The sequence below is a fragment of the Balaenoptera musculus genome, chromosome 6 (genome assembly GCF_009873245.2).
Source record: "Balaenoptera musculus isolate JJ_BM4_2016_0621 chromosome 6, mBalMus1.pri.v3, whole genome shotgun sequence".
In the NCBI taxonomy this organism is placed as follows: Eukaryota; Metazoa; Chordata; class Mammalia; order Artiodactyla; family Balaenopteridae; genus Balaenoptera; species Balaenoptera musculus.
In genome coordinates this window covers 346,486-368,131 of record NC_045790.1, presented here as the reverse complement: position 1 = coordinate 368,131, position 21,646 = coordinate 346,486, and the positions used below count along the sequence as shown (strand labels likewise).

At 43.5% G+C, this 21,646-nt stretch overlaps 1 protein-coding gene across 4 annotated transcripts in view; it reads left to right on the top strand.

The window, feature by feature from the left end:
* The window catches only part of SPOCK3 (SPARC (osteonectin), cwcv and kazal like domains proteoglycan 3), a 433,554-nt gene that overhangs the window by 256,083 nt on the left and 155,825 nt on the right, over window positions 1-21,646 (top strand). For all 4 annotated transcript variants that reach the window (XM_036854214.1, XM_036854215.1, XM_036854213.1 and 1 more), the window contains one exon: window positions 1,598-1,721. In XM_036854214.1, coding sequence (XP_036710109.1) covers window positions 1,598-1,721 — 124 coding nt within the window. The remainder of the gene's footprint in view (window positions 1-1,597; window positions 1,722-21,646) is intronic.

The following is a 21,646-nucleotide window of genomic DNA, read 5'->3' as shown; positions in this document are numbered from 1 at the left end:
TAGGATTTTGTGCCAATCTTTTAATCAGTAATAGCAGCATGGTTATTTTCCCTTACGAGAAAGGGAAAGTCTCTTACGAGGTGACATCTGTGGCCAGACAAGATTTTAAAGTGGTCATTTGGCAGAATTTACAAAATTTAAATGAAGAAAATGTGTTTGGAGCTATCATAGGCTTCTTTTTGAGGGGGAAGTGGCCGGGGGAGAGGGATGAGGGGGTAAGAGAAGGTGATAAACCTTTTCCCAAAGCCCACCCAAATGTTATCACAATTTAAAATACATTAGTCCAAACCTCTTTCCCTATAATGAGGATTAACCCTACACTTCTTAGTTGTCTTTTGGGGTTCCTTTTTTGTAGATTTGACTTATTCGTGAAAAGAAAAGCCAAAAGGCAGCAAATGTTTCCAGTAAAACCTCATTTCTCATCTTGATAGAGACATCAAATTACTCTCCATGAGCCTTTTTAATGAACAAGACCGAGTGCTGATTTACTGGAGGACTTCTAACTAGGAAATGCTTGTGTAGAGATTCCCTGTTGTTTTTATTCCTACTTTTAAGGCCTTTGCCCCTTTCTGTGTGAACTGTTCACACAAATAGGCCAAGCACAAGCAGTTTAATCAAAGTGGAGAAACGGATAATTTAGGAGTAGGTAGCGGAAGAGAATGGGTTTTCCCACTTTATTCCAGATCAAAGCCGGATGGATGTATTTTGAGTTCTTTCCACACAAGAAAGAGAGGATTGGCTCTCACGGAACCTGCTAATTGGGCTCTCTAAATACTGGTCTTTGCTGGAAAAGTGTTTGTTATTGCTATTTTCTCTAAAAGTAAGCTGCTCTTATTTTCATGCACCTCTGGGACGCCTGGTGAATTAGATGTCTGCTTTCTAATACTATTTGTAGTAGAATTCTAGGGGGGCCCTTGGGAAGGTTCCAGACATGTGAGTTGTTTGGGCGGCTGTTAAAAACACATTTCACAACCACAAATTAAAACCGGAGAATCCATATGATGAAGTGTAACTGTAGTCTATATGTAACCAGCGGAATCTTTTTAAGGAATATATTCTTTTTTTTTTTTAATTTTTCACATGAGAACATGGTTTCTTTTATTTATTTATTTTTGGCTATGTTGGGTCTTCGTTTCTGTGCGAGGGCTTTCTCTAGTTGCGGCAAGCGGGGGCCACTCTTCATCGCGGTGCGCGGGCCTCTCACCATCGCGGCCTCTCTTGTTGCGGAGCACAGGCTCCAGATGCGCAGGCTCAGTAGTTGTGGCTCACGGGCCTAGTTGCTCCACGACATGTGGGATCCTCCCAGACCAGGGCTCGAAGCCGTGTCCCCTGCATTGGCAGGCAGATTCTCAACCACTGCGCCACCAGGGAAGCCCCCTCAAGGAATATATTCTTATTTTATTATAGGAAAACCTTGATTATGAAACAAAAGTTTATGAAGAACACTATGGATTAATACATTGAAAATGAGGATACAGTTTACTGATTCTAATTTATCTTGAAGAGTTGGAATGGCAGTGGAGAAAAGGCATGATGCTAATATAAATTTATTTTTTAAATAAATGCACTAAGTATGCTTGTTTTATTTTTTCAACAGTATGAAAGATGCAGGAGTTGGGCAGAAGCAGTGGAGGGGTCCCCCGACATCCACCTGCCAGCAGTGCCCGGGGGTCTCTACCAGCCCCGTCTGTGGTTCAGATGGACATACCTACTCTGCTCAGGTAAGACAACGATAGTCATTTAGTATAAAACATATCCATATTCATATATGTACATAGTCATTAGAAAGTGATTAAAACTGTTAGTTCTCCAATGTGGTCATCCAAATACTTTAACTTTTAAAATAATGTGAATAATATCACTAGTTGGGAATATGATTCAAACATTTGTACATTTGTTTCTCCTATACAGAATTTTTAAAGTTTGACATATTGATTCTGTGACCACTCTGAACCCTCAGATATTAAAACCAGCGTTTCCTTTCTTGCTACTCTGAGAGAGGGCAGAAGCGTTACCATGTATATAATAATGTTAACAGTTATAACAGCTGTCCCAGCTAAAATCTGTCAATATCATTGCTGTTTTATTTCCTATATTATCTCATTTAAGCCCCCCCAAATTCCTTACAGCAAACGAGAAAAACAAGGCTCAGAAAGAAATAGCACATTTCACATATTTAGCTGACACCGAAGCCCAGATTTGATGTCTTCTCTGATTCAGTGTCTCTAGCTACATTAATCTGCACCTCGTTTGATGCCCCATATCGTTCAACTATTTAGGAGGTTTTAAGAACTTCACGTAATAGGACATCGATGAGTTTTCTTTGATTATGTGACAGGAAGGAATACGGCTCATGACCTCTTACCTGAAACTTCAGGGTCAGATGCATTTATGAATTTAGATTTTTCTAAAATGTATTTTGAGAAGGTAAGATAGCACATTATGTAGTGTCCCCAGTGGGACTTTACCCTGTAATTAAACAGATCAACATTTCTTCTAGAAACTATGAAGTCTATAAAGTAACCTTTTGCTTAAAGTTACTATAAAGTTACTTTTGCTTAAAGGTTACTATAAAGTAACCTTTTGCTTAAAGCAAAGTAAATTCCAGAAGTTTTTGGCTATCAGAACACTGTGTTTGGTGCATACCACTTTATGAACCATACTTTGTCTCAGAAAATATTTCCCTACAACTTGCACCGGCAGTTTACAATTGAGGAGAGGGCTACAAGGACAAGGAAACTTAATACAGTCAGTAGATGTGTGCATAGTACTTACTGGGTGAGGCTACCATGTGCCTGTTTGCTGAAGTTTTCAGGGTGTATGTGGAGGTGGAGATATTGCTAGGAGGAAGGAGTGTGTCACCCATCCTCTCAACACTACCTCGATCTCGGGGACCCTCTGCTTTGCAAGCTGAAATTCCTGCTGTCAGTGCGAGAGAAGGAACCCACCTCATATTCTCACACCCCACAGCTCATGATGTGGAACCCATTATGCTGATTTATTAAATCACAACAAAGGATGCAGATTCTAGTATTCAAGGTGATAGCTGGAGTTCCTTGGAAAGCAGATTTGACTCCTAAGTTGACCTGATGAACATGGATGGTTGAACAGGTTGAGTCAAGAGAGAGACTGAGGTCATTCCCGGCATCCCCCTGGGGGAGCGCTGTGTCTTTCCCAGCCTCAGGAATGTACCTGCTGTGGGCCCTGGTGTGTTAGCACCGGGGAGGGGGTCGTCCTCCCTGGAGAGGGCCAGCGTTAGACCACCGCCTGCCTCTCTAGGACCCTCTTGACATGATCCAGTCTCTGACAGTGAACTGTCACAAGGCACAGAGGTACGATCACAAGAGGTTTCCACCTGTTGAGACCACGTGGGAGGCTTTGTTTGATGATTTTAGAGAAACACAGTCTCCCACTCAGGACTAAATACTCCTGCCATAAGTAGACTAATTCACGTGGATTCACAATTCCTCGGGGTTTCCCACTGTTGTGAGGCCCCAGCTTACAATCCTACGCCCTCACTGATATTGTCAATAGAACGATTCTAAATAATCCATCCTTGAATTATTAATTTAACATTTATTTGGATATGTCTCACTTTCAATACGTGCCTTGTTTGTATAGAAAGACATAAAAAGAACATGGTTCAAATGAATATGAGTTTTTAGTCACCCCAAACTTCAATCTTCATTTCTGTTGATTCTCATTTAAGTTGGTGCTTTTTCCACTTTTGATCACCAATTCTAGTCTTAAGTGTCTGCGCTGACGGCAGGCTGAACTGTATAATATAATGCAAACTAAATAGAGATCTCAGCCCAGGAGGAACCCAGACCAAACTCTTCTTACTAACACTTTTTAGAAATTCATGGGATTTAAATTCAAATTAAGGCCTCAACCTTTTTTCTGTGAGACAGGCATTGCCCTAGGCTATTTAGGCATCGCGAACAAAGACTGCAGAGGCCAGTGCCTTCTGGAGAAGCTTATCTTGTCCTATGAACAAGATAATAAATAAGGCAGGTGCAGGAGTCATGGGACCTTCTGGCTCTTGCCTCACTCAGCTTTGTCAGTAGACCAAGCAAACCCTGACAGGGCAGATTTAAACAGCTTTTGGGGGCTGGTGGGCATTTGCACTCAGAGTAAAGGTAGAGCTCCAAATCCCAAGCTCCGTGCAATCCAGGAAGCTCTTTGCTTGGAGCTGAGTGATCCTGATGTGACGAAGACTGGCCAGAGCCAGGCCATCTGGTCCAGAGTGAGGGGCCCTGCATCCGGGTCTTCTTACCATCCCTCTGTGTTCTGGACACCCTGCATTGACGTACAGGGTTTTCGGTTCGGTCCGGTTTTGTTTTACTACTACAAACAATATTCCTATATGTTCTATTTTAGACCCACAATATTTTCTCATTACCTTCAGCTCAATTTATCGAGATGAAGTTATAAATTATATTCCGCCGTACAGCATAATTGGAGGAGAGGTCGTTACAAAGCACAGTAGGTCCAGCAGCTGGGGCTGAGGTGAGAAAGACAGTTATCAGAAGGTCTCCAAAGGAAACTTTAGTCAAAGGTCATAACGAGGATTTAATCTTGGAAAGTGCCCCTCATTACACAAAGGAACCGATTTTGAATAATTATTTTATTAGCCTTCAAGCTCTGAATGTGTCAGCTTGTCTAGCAGTCCTCAGAGGAGTGTTTTTAAAATGTTTGCAGAAAAGACAAAGGCACAGATGAATAACTGAAAAAATAGATTTACTTGGAGAAATATTGGGACTCGTGATTTTCATAAAAAGTGTTTATGTAATGTTATCTAATTTTTTTCATGTTAAGAAAAGCGATGGACTGTTTTAGAAGCCTACTTAATCATTCTTTTCAGAAGAACCCATGTTTTCTGAATTCTTCCGAATTCAGCAGTAGTAGAAAAATCGAAATATAAGTCTGTTCAAGGCCGTTTGAGAGGTAGTCATTCCTGAAATTGACACAAAAGATGAAGGTCTCTGTTTCTTCCTTCAGGCAAAGTCTATCTGCATTGTATTGCCCGGCCTCAGTGAAACCAGGAATTGTTCTCCAATGTAGCATCTATGTTAGAACTAGGGCATGTTTGTGTCTGACTTGTGTAAATTGTACGCTACATCTGCTGAGCAGAATTCAGCAAATAATACTGATGTTCTAGAGCTCAGCCAGGTGTCTGTAACATAAAGTCCCCAGGCACAACGTGCTGGGTGGTTTTTGATACTTTTCTCTCATTTTTAGTCATGCAGTGCTTGGGAGCTGAACTATTGCAATAAATAACGGTCAGTATAGGAAACTGCGTGTGTGTGTGTGTGTGTGTGTGTGTGTGTTGAGGAAAGGCAAGTAAATAGGAAGCTTATCCATCTTATTCTGCAGTTCCCGACACCAGCTGCAGAGATGCTACTTAAATTGGTTTGGGACGAGGCCCTGGGAATCTAAATTTTAAAAGCTCCCTAAGTGATCTTTATGTGTAGGCATGGTTGAGAACCACTGTTGCATCCCTTCAATCTATTGCCTTTGAATTCTTAGATATAACAGTTGTTGTTCTTGTTTTTAATAAAATAGAACAGTAACATTAGCACCGAAGTGGAAGCATTTACTTTTTGTTGTAATTTGAGAAAATTCCATTTTAATTTTCGACGTTCTCCTATTAGCATTTGGTATTTACCTGTCCTGCCTGCCTTCCCCTGAACACTTTGAGCTGAGATAATTTTATTTTGAAAGATCGACAATCAGAAATAGATGTGCACTGTTTCTCTTTGAACTGCTTTTCAACTTGGCTTGGCTTTTGGCTCCTGGCTTGGGACGCTGTATTTTTGAGGGTTAAGGCTTTAATGTCTCGGTACCCCAAACACCTGCATCTCCTTCCCCAGGACTTTGCTTCATGGATTATTTTATGCTTCTCTGTAGCCTTAACAAAGACGTAGGCTTGCTTTCCTGGCCTGTTCAAGAGTCTTGAGTTATATATATTGAATGAGTTTAGGACAGTGTTCACTAGTTTCTACATTGATATATTGATTTATTTTTGAAATTGTAATCTTACTTTTGTGTGAGTAACTTTGTTAAAATGGTCTTTCACCAAACTCCACAGATATTATAGAGGTTTTGTAATTTTATTAATTTCTTTAGTTATGTTTAATGTAGTTCCTTAGGAAAATGAAAAGTTGGCAAACGTATATGTTGTCACACACTTATCTTTGAAGTAGCGACCATCAGTAAAACCTGAATCTATGTTTTGACCCATGGTCTTTACTGCTTGTTTCGCACTCTGCCTTGCCAGTTGCTCCATGACACACTGGACGCTCTTGGCCACGGCTTCAGCAAGACTGACAACATTAACCGGCAGCTCAGAAAATGCCAAATTCAGTGATTATTCCAAAGCTCTTTCCTTATTAGGAGGAAATGAAGCAGTGGGCAGTGTTATGAGTCCCTTATCATCTTCTGCTTCTTTTTGTTCTCAAATCCCCGATGGTCCTAGACTGTGCAGCGACCACAGCGCCTTTGGACAGAGGCTTAGCGAGGACCTGGGTGCCTTGCCCCAGGGCACGGAGGTTCGGCCACGCTGCTGTGACAGCTGGGCACTGAGTTCTGAGGGCCTTCCCAGTGCTCGGGCCAGTGCCTCCCAGGGCGGATGCCAGGGCTCGGCTATGGGGCCCAGCCCTGTGCCTGCCTCTCGTCTGACATCTGCTGTAACCTGTGCATTGATCTTGCAGGGTGGTGACCCATGACCTTTTCACTACATTGAACTTCATAATCTCCTATAGATTCGTGTGTCTACACTGATCAAGCATTTATTTAGCTCTTTTTGGGGTCAGATACTGTAAACGCTTTGGGTATATTAACTCATGGTTGTCCCTTTTATAGATGCACTGATGCACAGAAGTGAAGTAATTTGCCCAATGTCTCAATGAAGTCCAGTGTCCATTGTCTAAATTGAAACCATTTTTGCTTTTGCTTTTTTTTTTTTTGGCTGTGTTATGTCTTCGTTGCTGTGCACGGGCTTTCTCTAGTTGCGGCGAGCGGGGGCTGCTCTTCGTTGTGGCTTGTGGGCTTCTCATTGCGGTGGCTTCTCTCATTGTGGAGCATGGGCTCTAGGCACACAGACTTCAGTAGTTGTGGTGCGCGGGCTCAGTAGCTGTGGCTCATGGGCTCCAGAGTGCAGGCTCAGTAGTTGTGGCACATGGGCTTAGTTGCTCCGTGGCATGTGGGATCTTCCCAGACCAGGGCTCGAACCCATGTCCCCTGCATTGGCAGGCAGATTCTTAACCATTGCTTCGCCAGGGAAGTCCCCACTTTTTTTTTTTTTTTAATAGGTATTTGGAGCAGAAAGACTTTTTAAAAAATTAAGTGCCCTTCATCTTTTTCTAGTTACTACACATAATAAATGTGATGACTATTTTTATTTGAATCACTAAGTAAAGATGGCAGTATATGCCCTTTAAGTTTATAGTTGCTTGTTTCTCACTGGTTTGAAGGTGGTTTCAGAGCCATTTTTCAGAATTGTATTTTTAGAGATTTTTGCATGATACAGAAGCCTAAATCATCAGTTTTCTATGGTTATAACTTCTTGTAGAAGACAATCTTCTGTGTCTTCTTAGGAGACTGACAGTTTTAACTCTTAGGTTTGTGTGTACGTGGTGATTGGTCTTTGTGTTTGGTAAGAGGCAGGGGGTGAATATCACTTCGTCAGTGTGGCCAGTTGTTGGAACATCCATTTGTTGTTCTTGCCCCATCCGATTGCCTAGGTTTCTTTGTCAAAAATGAAGTGGTCCTGAAAGTGTGAGTCTGTTTCTGTGTCTGTTTTGTCTCAGGGAATTATTCATCTGCCCCTAGGATGTGCCGCACGACCTGTTTGCCTTATCTTTATGTTAAGTTTTTTTTTTTTTTTTAATATCTTTATTGGAGTATAATTGCTTTACAATGGTGTTAGTTTCTGCTTTATAACAAAGTGAATCAGTTACACATATACATATATCCCCATATCTCTTCCCTCTTGTGTCTCCCTCCCTCCCACCCTCCCTGTCCCACCCCTCTAGGTGGTCACAAAGCACCGAGCTGATCTCCGTGTGCTATGCGGCTGCTTCCCACTAGCTATCTATTTTACGTTTGGTAGTGCATATATGTCCATGCCACTCTCTCACTTTGTCACAGCTTACCCTTCCCCCTCCCCATATCCTCAAGTCCATTCTCTAGTAGGTCTGTGTCTTTATTCCCGTCTTGCCCCTAGGTTCTTCATGACTTTTTTTTTTTTTTCTTAGATTCCATATATATGTGTTACCATACGGTATTTGTTTTTCTCTTTCTGACTTACTTCACTCTGTATGACAGACTCTAGGTCCATCCACCTCACTACAAATATCTCAGTTTCGTTTCTTTTTATGGCTGAGTAATATTCCATTGTATATATGTGCCACATCTTTTTTATCCATTCATCCAGTGATGGACACTTAGGTTGCTTCCATGTCCTGGCTATTGTAAATAGCGCTGCAGTGAACATTGTGGTACATGATTCTTTTTGAATTATGGTTTTCTCAGGGTATATGCCCAGTAGTGGGATTGCTGGGTCGTATGGTAGTTCTATTTTTGGTTTTTAAAGGAACCTCCATACTGTTCTCCATAGTGGCTGTATCAATTTACATTCCCACCAACAGTGCAAGAGGGTTCCCTTTTCTCCACACCCTCTCCAGCATTTTTTGTTTCTAGATTTTTTGATGATGGCCATTCTGACTGGTGTGAGATGATATCTCATTGTAGTTTTGATTTGCATTTCTCTAATGATTAATATGTTGAGCATTCTTTCATGTGTTTGTTGGCAATCTGTATATCTTCTTTGGAGAAATGTCTATTTAGGTCTTCTGCCCATTTTTGGATTGGGTTGTTTGTTTTTTTTGTTATTGAGCTGCATGAGCTGCTTGTAAATCTTGGAGATTAATGCTTTGTCAGTTGCTTCATTTGCAAATATTTTCTCCCATTCTGAGGGTTGTCTTTTGGTCTTGAATTCAAGTGCTGCAAGTCTGACTTGATTCCACCTTTTCATTGCTGCTTTGGCACTTGCCCTTTGCATTTCCATATGAACTTTAGAATCGGTCTGTCAATTTCTACAAAAAACCAGCTTGAATAATCATTAAGATTTTGTCAAATCTGTAGATAAATTTGAGGAGATGGATAACAATCTTCAAATCCACACACTAGGTATATCTCTTCATTTTGTTAGTTAAAGTTAATAAAAGTTTTGTAGTTTTTGGTATAGGGACCTGTAATATTTTTTGTTAAATGTATTGCTAACTTATTTTTATTAATGCTACTGTAAATTTAGTTGTGACGTTTATTTGCTAGTATATTGTCATGTAACTAATCTTTCTATACTGACCCTGTTTATTGGCACCTTGTTAAATTCACTTATTTCTAGCAGTGTTTTGTTGTGGCTGTCTCAGGATTTTCTACACATATAATCATCCTCTTTGAATAGACACAGATTTATTTCTTCCTTTCCTTCTTTTTATGCATTTTTTCTTTTTCTTGCCTTATTGTTCTGGTTAAGCCTTTCAGTACAATGTTCAATGTACCTCTTTGCCTTAATCCAAATTTAGGAGAAAGTTTTCAGTATTTTACCATTAGGTATGAAGTTACATACAGGTTTTGTATATGCTAATCAGGTTCTCTGCAGCCCTCATAGAATAGAACATGCAGGGTCAGTGTCTATATTTTGTGTTACTATCTATTAAAAATGGGAGAACAATGCATATGTTCACTGGTGGAGTCTCTGTGCTTTCTTAGATAATATAATTTTTGCCTTTTCGATGAAAGGAACTTGTATTTTGTAAATATTCCACAGGGTTTGCATTTCTAAGGAGACCATTCTCTAAAAATCTTTACATATGTAGAGTAGGCTTGAATATACATATTCTCTAAGGGAAGTGTAATAACAGTAGTCGTTGGCATGTAGTAGCTGTCGCTGTGAAAGTCATATAGGCAGGAATTGCTAAAATAATCGAGCAACGATGTCAAGTAATGGTCTAAGTATTTTGTGTGCTAAGCTAGTATTTAAAACAACCCTAGAAGACAGATTCTGTAGTGGTCCACAATCGTTAGATAAGGGAAAGGAGACGCAGAGCGGCCATGAAGCTGGAAAGTAACGACACCAGGATCGAGGTCAGCTTAAGGCACACGGTGGCCACTGTGCTGTTCTGGGCGTGGATAGGCCAGCAAGCTCCTGATTGACGCACTTATCAGGCCTGGGTTTTACCCTAGTGATGTCCTCTGTAACCTCAACTACTCGTCACTTTATCAAGAAGAAGGAATCATGATAGGCAATAGGAGAGATTTAGAGAAGCCATGTATATTCCAGCTCTTTAAAAACTCAGGTTATAGCAAGGTAAAGAGGCATCCACGTGTGAAGGTGACTGAGGCATTCTTACCCTGCTGGTAGAAGGTGTTCCCGCTGAGATATCCCACGAGTTTCTAGCAAGTTCAGGACCAGCGTGCTGGCAGCACCTTTGGAAAAGCTGTGTCTGCATCTCTTTTGTCTAAATCACAACTCGTGCCAGCAGAGAAAAGATTATCAGAAAGCTGTTGCTTAGTGCCTGCCTAGTGTGTGTTGATCGCTGCTCTGAGTTACTATATTAATGCATTTATTCATTAATGTAATGTGATAATTTACATATGAATTATTCCTCAGACAACAGTAGGAGACATAAAAAACACTCACTAATATTTTAAAGATAAGGAATCTGAAGCACAAAGATATTAAATATATTCATAAGGTCACAGGGCTGGTAAACAGCAAGGCTAGTAATGTGGCTACAAATAAAAGTATGAAAGATATGAAATAATAGTATGTAATAAATCAGTGTAATGTAGTATGGTATGTATTTATGCATATTAATCATTTATTAATAGCAATGTGGATAACGTTATTATAGGAATGTGGTGTTAATACGGTGAGAAATTATTTTTCTAGGCAAAGAAAAGTCAAGTATGTCCTGTATAGTATCTACTTAAATGTGTGTAGATTTATAATCATGTAAATTATGGAATAAACACAGTAGTGTGTGGCTGTCATACCCTTCCAGTGAACGCATGGGCAAATTATAGATTTCCTGCCATCTCTCTGTGATCACTGTGTGTTTCAATGTCTGTTATCTCGCTCCACCTCAATGCTCTCCACCAAGGAAATTGGTCCAGTTCTGTGAACAGACAACAGGTTAAGGATGCTATGGCTTCTGAAACAAGCCAATTAAACAAAAGCCAGCTGAAGCTAGGAGTTAATTAAACTCTAATTTAGAAACTGGGGGACAAAAAAGAAATAATATCATTATTGGGTAATAATACCATTATTGTGGTACAATATTTATACCTTTGAACCTGTTCTCTCACAGACCTGGGGTTTTGGATTTCACCACCTCAGAGCAGAGGTTGGGGAAGCCCCAGGATGATAAATAAAATTTAAGGGATTCTGTGTACTCAGTACCCCTGACACTTGAAAATCCCAACAGAAGTTCTCTCTGTAGAAAAGTACCAGGAATCCAGACTCCTAAGGATTCTCCAGATGGTATTCTGCCAACTCTTTGCTCACATACCAATAAATCTTATAAGTAGAAGAAACACACTAATATAAATAAACCAACAAACTAAATGACAAAAGCCAACAGGTAAGGAGGGAACAATGTAAGAACAAAACCAGACAGGTTTCAACACTTAAATATCAAAATTATCAGATAAATAATTAGGTAAAACAGAACATACAACCACTATATGAAACTTTTTAATGTGTAAAATGTTTACAGACTTAAAGTGGTATTGAAAGATACAGGAAGACCAACATAATTTCCAAAAATATTAGATTTGCAAAATAACCAAATATGACCTATTCAATTAAAAATATGATTAAAAATTAAACAGATGGATTAGACATTAGATGAAGAGAATTAATGAACTACTATATATGCATATGCATGTGATAATATACATATATAAAACAGAAAATATATGTATCAAAAATAATAAGTATATAAACATAATGTCTATGTGTATACATTTGTGTATTTATATATTTCAGAAAAATGACTATTTCAGAAAATATTTCAGAAAAATTATCCAAAAAGGGTAATAGGGGATAGAGACCAGAATGAGAAGGGATAAGTAAATTGAATCTGAGATACAGAAAGAGAAGCCAGAAATAATAAGGTGGAGAAAATGTTAAAAGAGATATTGAAATTTTTTCCAGAAATGTTGAAAGGCATGAATCTACAAATACAAGAAGTACAATGTGCCAGGTGAGAAAAGTAAGAAGAAATGATTGATTATCAAAATAAAATCCAGCCAGATTAAAAAGCCTTATTACCTGCCAAAAATATTATACCATTACACCAACAAAGATGATCTCAACAAGATTAATGGAATTCAGAAAACAGTGGAAAAGCACACTTACGACATTGAAAGCTAAAGATAATTAAAAGCAGATACTTCAGGAGAAAGTCTCTTCCAAGACTGCTACACAAACATCCTCGTACAGAACAAACTGTCTGTGCCTCTGACGGGAAGACATGCAGAACTATGCGTGACCTAGCAGAACTGCCTCTTATCATATCCACCCTCATTCCCTATCTTCTTGGCCAGAGACTTCTCCTGTAAGTACCTCGCTCCATCAACCACTGCATCCATACGATCAACAGTGCAGGGGCCAATCCTGGTCAGTTTGTCTCAGGCAGCATTTAACACAGGCTGACACCCAGGGCGATCCAAGCAGAAGGGGAGACCAGCCTGTTTGCAGTGTTGACCCCTCCCCTCTCCAGGGCCCTGGGCCGTACCTCCCCACAAACCCCATAAACCTCCAAGGTCTGCCTTAGAAATCCAAGTGGCTTTTGCCTCAAGTGTCCGTCTTCGTCTCTCCACTTGGCCTGAGGATTTAACCCGGGGACAGCAGGATGCATTAGTGACTGCGTAGACCTCACTTGGCCGAGGAGGCTTTTAGGACAATGACGTCATCCCGTGGTCAGTCATGAAGCTGATGTGAATCCCTTCCAGGAGCAACATGGTGTCATTGATCACCTCACCTAAGATCAGTGACAGTTTTTATATCAGCTTTTCTAATTGGATCCCTCCTGTTAGGGAGAGAACTTCCTGCAAGATGCTCGTAGGTATGAGTCAGGTGTGTCACCTGGAACTGAATGCCCGAGGGTCCCTTCCCTGTGGAGAGAGCTCCTCAGGTATCTGAAGGCTACACCATCTGCTAGGGGCATTTCCTAAAGCAGGTAACAGTCTCAGACCACCCAGTGGGAGCACGTCACCATTTTTTTAGGACAGAGGTGAGTTCATGCCTGGTATCCATCACCAGTAATGTGCGGGGTGTCCTGGAAAGAAAGTGTTGTTAAAACTGCCATGACCTGCAGGCAGGACCTACGTTGTTCAGGGAACATAGGGTGACAGGGCATCCCATGTGCCCTCCAGCCTGGCTGGGAGAGCTTAGGTGTCCCAACTGAGTTGGAATAATTGACTCTGCTCCTTGTTTTTGGAGTGAAAGCTGGAAAGCAGCCTGTTCCCTGTGCCTTTGTTTTTCCAAAAGACAATCCTGGTGGCATCCATCCACCTCCGAGGATGGCTAAGAATGGGATCTGGGAAAGGCATCTGGACATGTCGGCAGGTGTTTACACAGAAGTTAAGGCGTCTGCAGCACTGGGAGGGCACACAGGGCACCTGCCTTGACGGGGAGAGACAGGCATGGTTCGGGAAGACGATTCCTCTCCCTCCGCCACTTCCCAGGGCCTGAGGCGTCCCCTCCCCGGGGGTTGGGGTTGTGGCTCTCCCCGCATTACCGTAAAATTACCCTGCCAGTGACAGCAACTCAGAGGTCCCATTTCTTCCTATCAGCCTCTCAACCTCACCCATAAACATTTCATCCATAAGCGTCCAGCCCAGGAGGGAAGAGGGCATTTTTGTGAAAGTTAGAGGGACCCCTTACATCCCCGCCTGTGACCTGCATGGACAAATGTCCAGGGCCACCTCCATCCAACAAGGGAATCCAGGGGCTGGAACCAGAATTGAGTTTAATGCCCAAGGTCCCCCTGTGGACAGGCCATCACGCAGAGGTCCAGCGTCGGACCAGCCTGCAACGTCAATTAGGAAAGACAGTAAAGATCCTGAATGTTTAAATAAGGCCATATAGTCTCTCTCGTGCTTCCGTTACCCAGGAGCCAGCTGAGCGGTTACGTCCCCTTTCTGGAAGCAGTGGAACTGTGACCACACTGCCTTAGTCAGTGAGACAGGTCCAGCCAGAAACCCTTTTGAGCGGGACTTTGAAGAGACCAGCCATTGCCTACCAAGATCGGTTGCTTGTGGACGGTGAGGGGCAGGGGCTGTCCATGCAACACCGTGCCTGTCAGCCTGTGAATGAGGAGGTTTTGTGCCAAAAGTTGCCCTGAGGGCAAACGACAAATAGTCCAATACCTCAAACTCGTAACGCAGATATGTCTCAGCACTAAGTCCACAGTCAGCTGATGCAACTGCAGTAGCAACGGTGTCACCTGAAAGCGGGTCAGGAGAGACGAGGCCCCACAAGGGTTCATCGGGGGTGCAGCGGGGCGTGGACACAGCTTGCTGGACGGCTTCCGGTCAGCCTGTCAGCTGAGCTGATGAAGGGACCACGCAGAGCGTCGTCCTTCTCCCCGCAGGGCCCTAAGGGAGCAGTCCGGGGCCGGGGCTGCTTTGGGGGTGGCGACCTAGGGGGTAACGGCGTTCCTTCCGCGTGGGGGGCGCTGACCGTGCGAATCCACCCACGTGGTTTAAGGAGCCGTATTTAGTGAACAGGCCCCTGAAATTTGTCGGGAGTGGATCAGCTCCGGACAAAGCTTGACTCTCCTTCGCACGGGGCCTGCTGTGGACGCCGAAGATGCCGGGCAGTGCAGGCGTCCGGCGGCGCTGGCGGCAGACGGCGAGGAAGCGGGGGCACGAGAGGCCTCAGCGGCGGCGCCCGGGCGCTCCCCCCGAGGGCACGCCGCTCCGGCTCAGGCAGCGCGGGGCGTGGGCGCCGGCCGGGCCGGAAGGGGCCCCCGAAAGGGCAGCGGGCTTGCCTGCCCTGCCCGGGCCCTCGGCTCAACCCAGCGCCCCCTCCGCAGCGGGCCCGGCACGCCCGTCGCGGCCACACTTGCACGACCCCTGCCGGGCCGGAGGAGGGTGCGTGTGCGAGGCCCTCCGCCTCGTCCGGGACCTGGACAGCCGGCCTCGCGCGCAGCAGAACGGCCTTCCGCGTCCCGCCCGGCGCTCGGGAGCCGTGAGCAGAGCCCGCCTGGCCGGCTTCGCTCGGTGCCGCGCGTTGCGCCCAGGCCCGGGGGTCGGGAACCGGGGGACAGTGGGTGAGCCTGTCGCCGGCTTTGGTTGTGGCTGGCCTGAGGGCGTCTGCCCCGGGTATCTCCTCCTCTTCTGACCTGGGCTCGGGGCCCGGCGTCCTCTCTCCTCCAGAAACGGTCTTCACTGCCGCAAAAACTGGAGAACTGTGAGGGCCTGGGATTTTCACCCTGTTTCACGCGCGCTGCAGAAGACACGGGCCTCCTGGGTCACTTGTTACTCACGACACCAGCAGCTCGGTCTTCGTGCTGGCGTCCATTCTCCTTTCCCCGCGAGTCCCAAGGGCCGCGCAGAGTGACCCGGTTGGATGCTCCACACGCACGGGGTTTGCGTCACAGCAGAGGAAACCCCACGTGTGACCGTGGGCTGCAGACAGGCCTGCGCACCCTCCGCCCTCTGGGGGGAGTTACCTCTGTTTTTACTGAGAAGCAAGCAAATCTGCCTTCTCTGCAGAGGACACATCATCTCTCTCCGGCAAGGACACTCGATGTTCAGACAAATTTAAGAGATTACACAAAGCAAAAAGCACCCGTGCCTCTGTTCCCACGATGTGTAGAAACATAGGAGATCCCTGGGGACTCGACTCCCAATACTGCAGAATAGTCGGACAAACCAGATCTTCACATAAAAGCCGCAGAAGATGGATGAAAAGGATTACCGCATGATGATTCATATGTTAATTCACCTGGAAAATCGAAGAATTCCAGTCTTACGTGTGTATAGTTACTCGCCAGATACATAAAGCAGTTTCTACAGGGAGAAACTGTCGCATCTCTCTGACACATGCTGAGATCTCAGCGCTCCTCTCTTAGAAACTGGTGGAGCTACAGGAAGAAAAGTTAGGTCCCTCCCTGTGCCTCGCGCTCCGTGGGACCCACTGCTCGAGGTGGAGGAGGCGGGTTGAGCCGGTACCTCGGCCCCGGAGGGGTCCCTGCCTGTGCCTGAGAGCTTGGGCGTCCAGTGCGGCCGCTCCAGGACCTTCCGTGCGGAGGAGAGGACCGTGAGCGGAGCTGTGGAATAATTACGAAAGTAGGTCGAGCATGTGAGTGGATCCACGTTTCTCCTTGTTGAACGAAGTGCTGACAGACACGGAAAATAGGCCTGAAGGGATCCTGGGCGTTGGATCGGAATCAGAGGGTTGAGTGTGAACTCATTTGAGTAGTTTTGTACACAAGGATGCATGTGAATTGGTCGCAGATGTATGTCTGTGTGAGTGTGTGTTCCAGCAGGATGGTGGTTTATTCTTAATATTGGATGCGCTGTCCGTCTCAGAAAGGCCGTCTAGTTTGCTGCCACTCTGCTTCATCTGACTGGCGTTTGTCCTTTTTACATTCACCTTCCCTGTAGTAACTCGTCCTTCATGCTGTGTTTTGACCACCCCGATAGCAGACCCTCGGTCCTTCCTGGGAAGCTGAGGATCTTCTCTCCCATCACGGTCTTGGTTGCAGGTGCCCTCTTGAGGTCAGTGGACAGAGGGCACCCTTGCTCTGGAGGCGCTAGCTCTGCAGTTACCCCCTCCCCTTTACTCAAGGGGACACTTGACACAGCGGGAAAACCAAGTCTTGTGTCCTGGTATCTTTGTGTCAAAGCTGATGGCACCCCTCTTCCCCTCTTTCTCTTTCCGTGCATCCCAAAGGGCATCTTTGCTACCAGTGAATCAAACTGTATAGGGCAGCTGACCCTTCGGTGCATGTCTTAGCTTTTAAGAGTAGTACATACTTTTTAACAGGCACTTGGTGTTTCTTAAGCATGATAAACAAGGAATTTCCTCATGCTTTCTATTTATTAAAAAACAGTTAAAATGAAGAGTTCAGTATGTAAGCCCCACAGACATTGAAACGGGTGCACAAACTATCACACATCAGCGTTTCCGTGTTTGGATAATTGTTGGCGTCTTCTGCTGCTTTGAGGTCTTCAGAGGCTTTTCTCTTGTTACCTGAATTTAACCTTCTGTCCTGATTCTTTCATCTCCTTGTATGTTTTTTGAAATACACTTCTTGTTTCTTACTCCCATTCTCTTTTTAAAAATTCACTGTCATTTATATCTGTAAAAATAATGTCTCCTCAAATGTCATCCTCATTTTTAGGAGTGCTTGGTGTGACAACCTTCTGTGTTCATCCATTTCTTAAGTATTTTTAACCACTCCTGCACCTCTGGAAAATTCTGAGTTGTTATCTTACAAAGTTCATGTTATATATATGAAGGTAAATAAAGGAAATACAAATCAATAGTCATTTAAAATAATTTTATTAATTTCATGTATGTATTGTGTCAATCATCAAACAATACGTTTTTATAGGTCTTATTTTAATTGAAACTATTACTCATACTTGAAAGAAACTTTGATCTGGAGTAGTTTAAGTAAGAATTTTGGTTTAATGATAAAATTCAGTGAAACATGTTAGCATGAAATGATGGTAAAATAAACATACTATCCCTTTGACCCTTAAAATCTTTTAAATTTATTACCAGATTTTGAAGTCTAGAATAACTGTTTACAACAATGGCCTAACAAAGAGGAAAATCCATACATGAGCTCTGCCTTATGCACAGAAATCACGGACTAGGAGACCCTGATTAGATGGTCTTGCAGCTCCACTAAATAATTCAATGTATGAAAAGCAGGTTTTCTTTATGCGTACACTAGCAGCCTTGCCTGAGGTGAGGGACATTACGCATCCTGACATTGTAGGATTACTCTGGATTAAATTGAGTTGAAGGCAGTGTAGGAACCCCAGGGGCACCTGGGAACAAAGACTCAGCAAAGGAAAACCAGCCCCAAACCAGTTCTGAGTCCCCACTCCACGCCCACTGTTTTCTCTTTGGCGTGTTCTGGTGCTGCCCTGCGGGATGCGGTAAGCTCTGTGTGCCAAACAAGGCAGGTTTCTGCGGTGAGGTGTTTAATTTTGGAAGAAAGAGCATCTGTAATACTAATTCCTGTTTGCAGAATTGGAGACATACTGGTCCAGAGACTATACTAGATGTAAGAGAATGTGTGTGGCGAGGTGAGGGTTACGGATGCTCTCCTTGCCTCATTTTCTCCTGGCAGTTCTCCTTGTCAGGTGACTGAGTCACCAGCCGGAGCAGCAGTATTCTACTATTCACGTCGACAGCACAGGACAAGGATTGTACATGTATGAACTCGGGTTGAAGCATCCTTCCTGCCCTCCTGTGACCTCACCTTGGTCAGCGCACATCCCGCTGGTCCTTTCCGAAGCCCAGTCTCTAGATGCTGACTGGAGGCCTGGTGGAGGGCAAGCCAAGTGTCTGGAAGAAGGGGACTGACATGGCTGTCGGGGAGCCCCGGGGACTGCTCGGGTGCAGGACCCTCATGTCTGTGCCCACACCTGCCGTGAGCCCCCAGGGGACCTGCCCCCTCCCAGGTCCAGTTACGACCGTGGGAGGGCGACAGGTCACCTGAGTCCCCGTGAGAGGGTGTGTGATGGAACATTCTGTAGTGGAAAGAGAAGTAAGGTGCCCGAATCAGCAGGGTGTTGCTCCTTAACGAAATGTAGGGTGGGTGTTCCAAAAAGAGAAGTTAGGGTGTGCGCGCGATGGTAAATCCCAGCTGAGGGAAGGGGTCGGGGTTGTACCCCCTCCTCGGCTGCCTTGGGCTGGGCTGGGCCACGCAGAGCAGGGACCAGGAAACGCAGGTGGAGGCTGTGCTCGGGAAGGGGGCACCGTGTTGACGTGAGGAAAGCCACCTGTGAAAGCGCAGGGCGTGTCTGAGATCCTGGGCCTCTAAGGTATTAAAGGGAGATGATGTGGTGTGTTAGCCCATCCAACCCAGGTAAAACGGAGGCTAAAAAGTGATGCATAGCATTCCGTGTTCCTCAGTTTATTTTCACTTGAAGAAATGTGTTTATCACTACAATACCACATAGAACATTGTTGCTGTTTTACCTACTGCTAATTACATACTTGTTCTACATTAGAAACACTATAAAATAGTGCTTGAATCCCATTTGAGCCATGTATTGATACTTCTGATCAGATGCAGAAGCTAAGTTTGACTTGTAAAATTTATTTTAAAAAATATGCCTGTCTTACTCAATGATCAAAAGAGTAATGCATCGAATCCCAGAGCTTCACACTCAGGGATGCCTCATGAACGTTGCTGTTGATAAACTGTATGTTGTTGTCTTAGCTGCTTTGTATTTTCTGGGTTTTCTGGGAAATTAAAGTACTTGTAGGGCTTCCCTGGTGGCGCAGTGGTTAAGAATCCACCTGCCAATGCAGGGGACACGGGTTCAAGCCCTGGTCTGGGAAGATCCCACATGCTGCAGAGCAACTAAGCCCGTGCGCCACAACTACTGAGCCTGCGCTCTAGAGCCCACGAGCCACAACTACTGAGCCCATGTGCCGCAACTACTGAAGCCCGCGCGCCGCAACTACTGAAGCCCATGCGCCTGGAGCCCATGCTCTGCAACAAGAGAAGCCACCGCAATGAGAAGCCTGTGCACCACAACAAAGAGTAGCCCCTGCTCGCCACAACTAGAGAAAAGCCCACGCACAGCAACAAAGACCCAACACAGCCAAACATAAATAAATAAAATAAATACATTTACTAAAAAAAAATTAAAGAAATAAAGTACTTGTAGCTGGTAGTTTGTTTATACCATTGTTTTTATTTTGCATGTGTTACTTTAGTGAACGCTCAAGAAAAAACACCCTAAGGAAGTGTGGATGAGGCCTTGAGAGTTTAGTTAATCCATCTGGTGTCTTTTGGGAGACGAGCACCCCTAACCGGGCTCCTCAGCCTCAGCTCTACTGACGTGCGAGGCCGGGTAGCACTTTAACTTGGAGGGGCTGACCAGCATGCTGCGAGGTGTTCAGTAGCGCTTCTGGCCTCTAACTAGTAATGCAGCAGTGTCCCCCCGCCCCCCACCCCATGGTCACGACCAAAACTGTCCCCAGATGTCCCCAGGGAGCAGAGTCAGCCCCTGGCCGAGAACCTCTGGTCTAAGCCATGTCCCTGACCGTGGGGGTTACATCATCTTGCAAACCTTACCAGTGGCCAATCCCAGGGTCTCCTGGCCGGAGTCCTTTTCTGCGGGTGGAAAGATCACATCTTCTTCTTTGATCCTGTTTTTAAACAGATAACTTATTTTCCCTGACAGTTGTCAGTTTTGACATTAGAAAAACCATCCTGCAGGCTGACTGCTCAGGATCACTGGTAACTCAAGTGTTCTCAAGACTAAAGGTCTTAGGTAATCAGGAATGCATTAATCTTGTCTTTCTCTACAGTATTTGCATTTTGGGGTAATTACAGACTAATGAGCATGCCCTTTATGTGATATTTTAGTTCATTTACACTGTTACAAATATGTCAGCTTTGTGATAATTAAGTAAATTGAATATTATTAATTAGAAATGCAATCAGTGGGTATAGCTAAAAAATATTTTTAAATAGTACTTTTAATATCTTTATATTCTTTGAATAAAATTCTTCATGAAGATTTTTTTTCAAAATCCATAAGTTAAAAAAATAAATGGTTTTCTAATGACAGGAAGCTAGATTCATACAACTATACACATAGGGTGTATTTGCTAGACATCTGATTCTGTTTCTCTTTACAGACATGCATACAGAAAAGAAGTGTTCCATAGAATCATTCATTCTGAAAGAGAAATTGTTTCATTTACGAAGTAGTTCTTTATAAAGAATTCTTTACAAAGCTACAACTTCATCATATCATGCAAGTTTTAAAGACAGCTGTGAAGTTTTTAAATTGTAACATATCCAAGAAAATTAGCTAAGAGGTCAAACATTTTTGATGAAAATTAAATCAACTTTTTATAAAGATTGTGCTATTTTGTTGTTTATTCAGGTATTTTTCAGACATTCATTTTTTATTAAAAAAATCACTGCTAAAATAAACTACATTTAAAATGTAAATGAGTATGGCATAACATCTTTGAAAGGACCTAACATTTTCAAATTTCAAAATTCCACATTAGCTGTAATTAATATTGACTTTTGGCTTTGTCTCTTCATACGCCACTTACAGTTGCTCTTGAACTTTTCTTAAATTGTGTCATTATCTTATGACCAATCCAGGTTTCTGAAATATTAAAAGTAGTTACAGTAAAGAATATTAAATTTGAAGTCTCAAGGTTTCATATAAATTATCTTTTATTAAAACACTCATAATCTCTTTATTTATTTCTGCATTTGATTACTATTGGACATTTTAAATTACATTTAAAATTTGTTGCGATTTTATATGACAAGGTCATTTTTCTTGGATTCTTGAAAGATTGAATAATGAAAAATAATGATACATTTGAAAGAGTTTATTC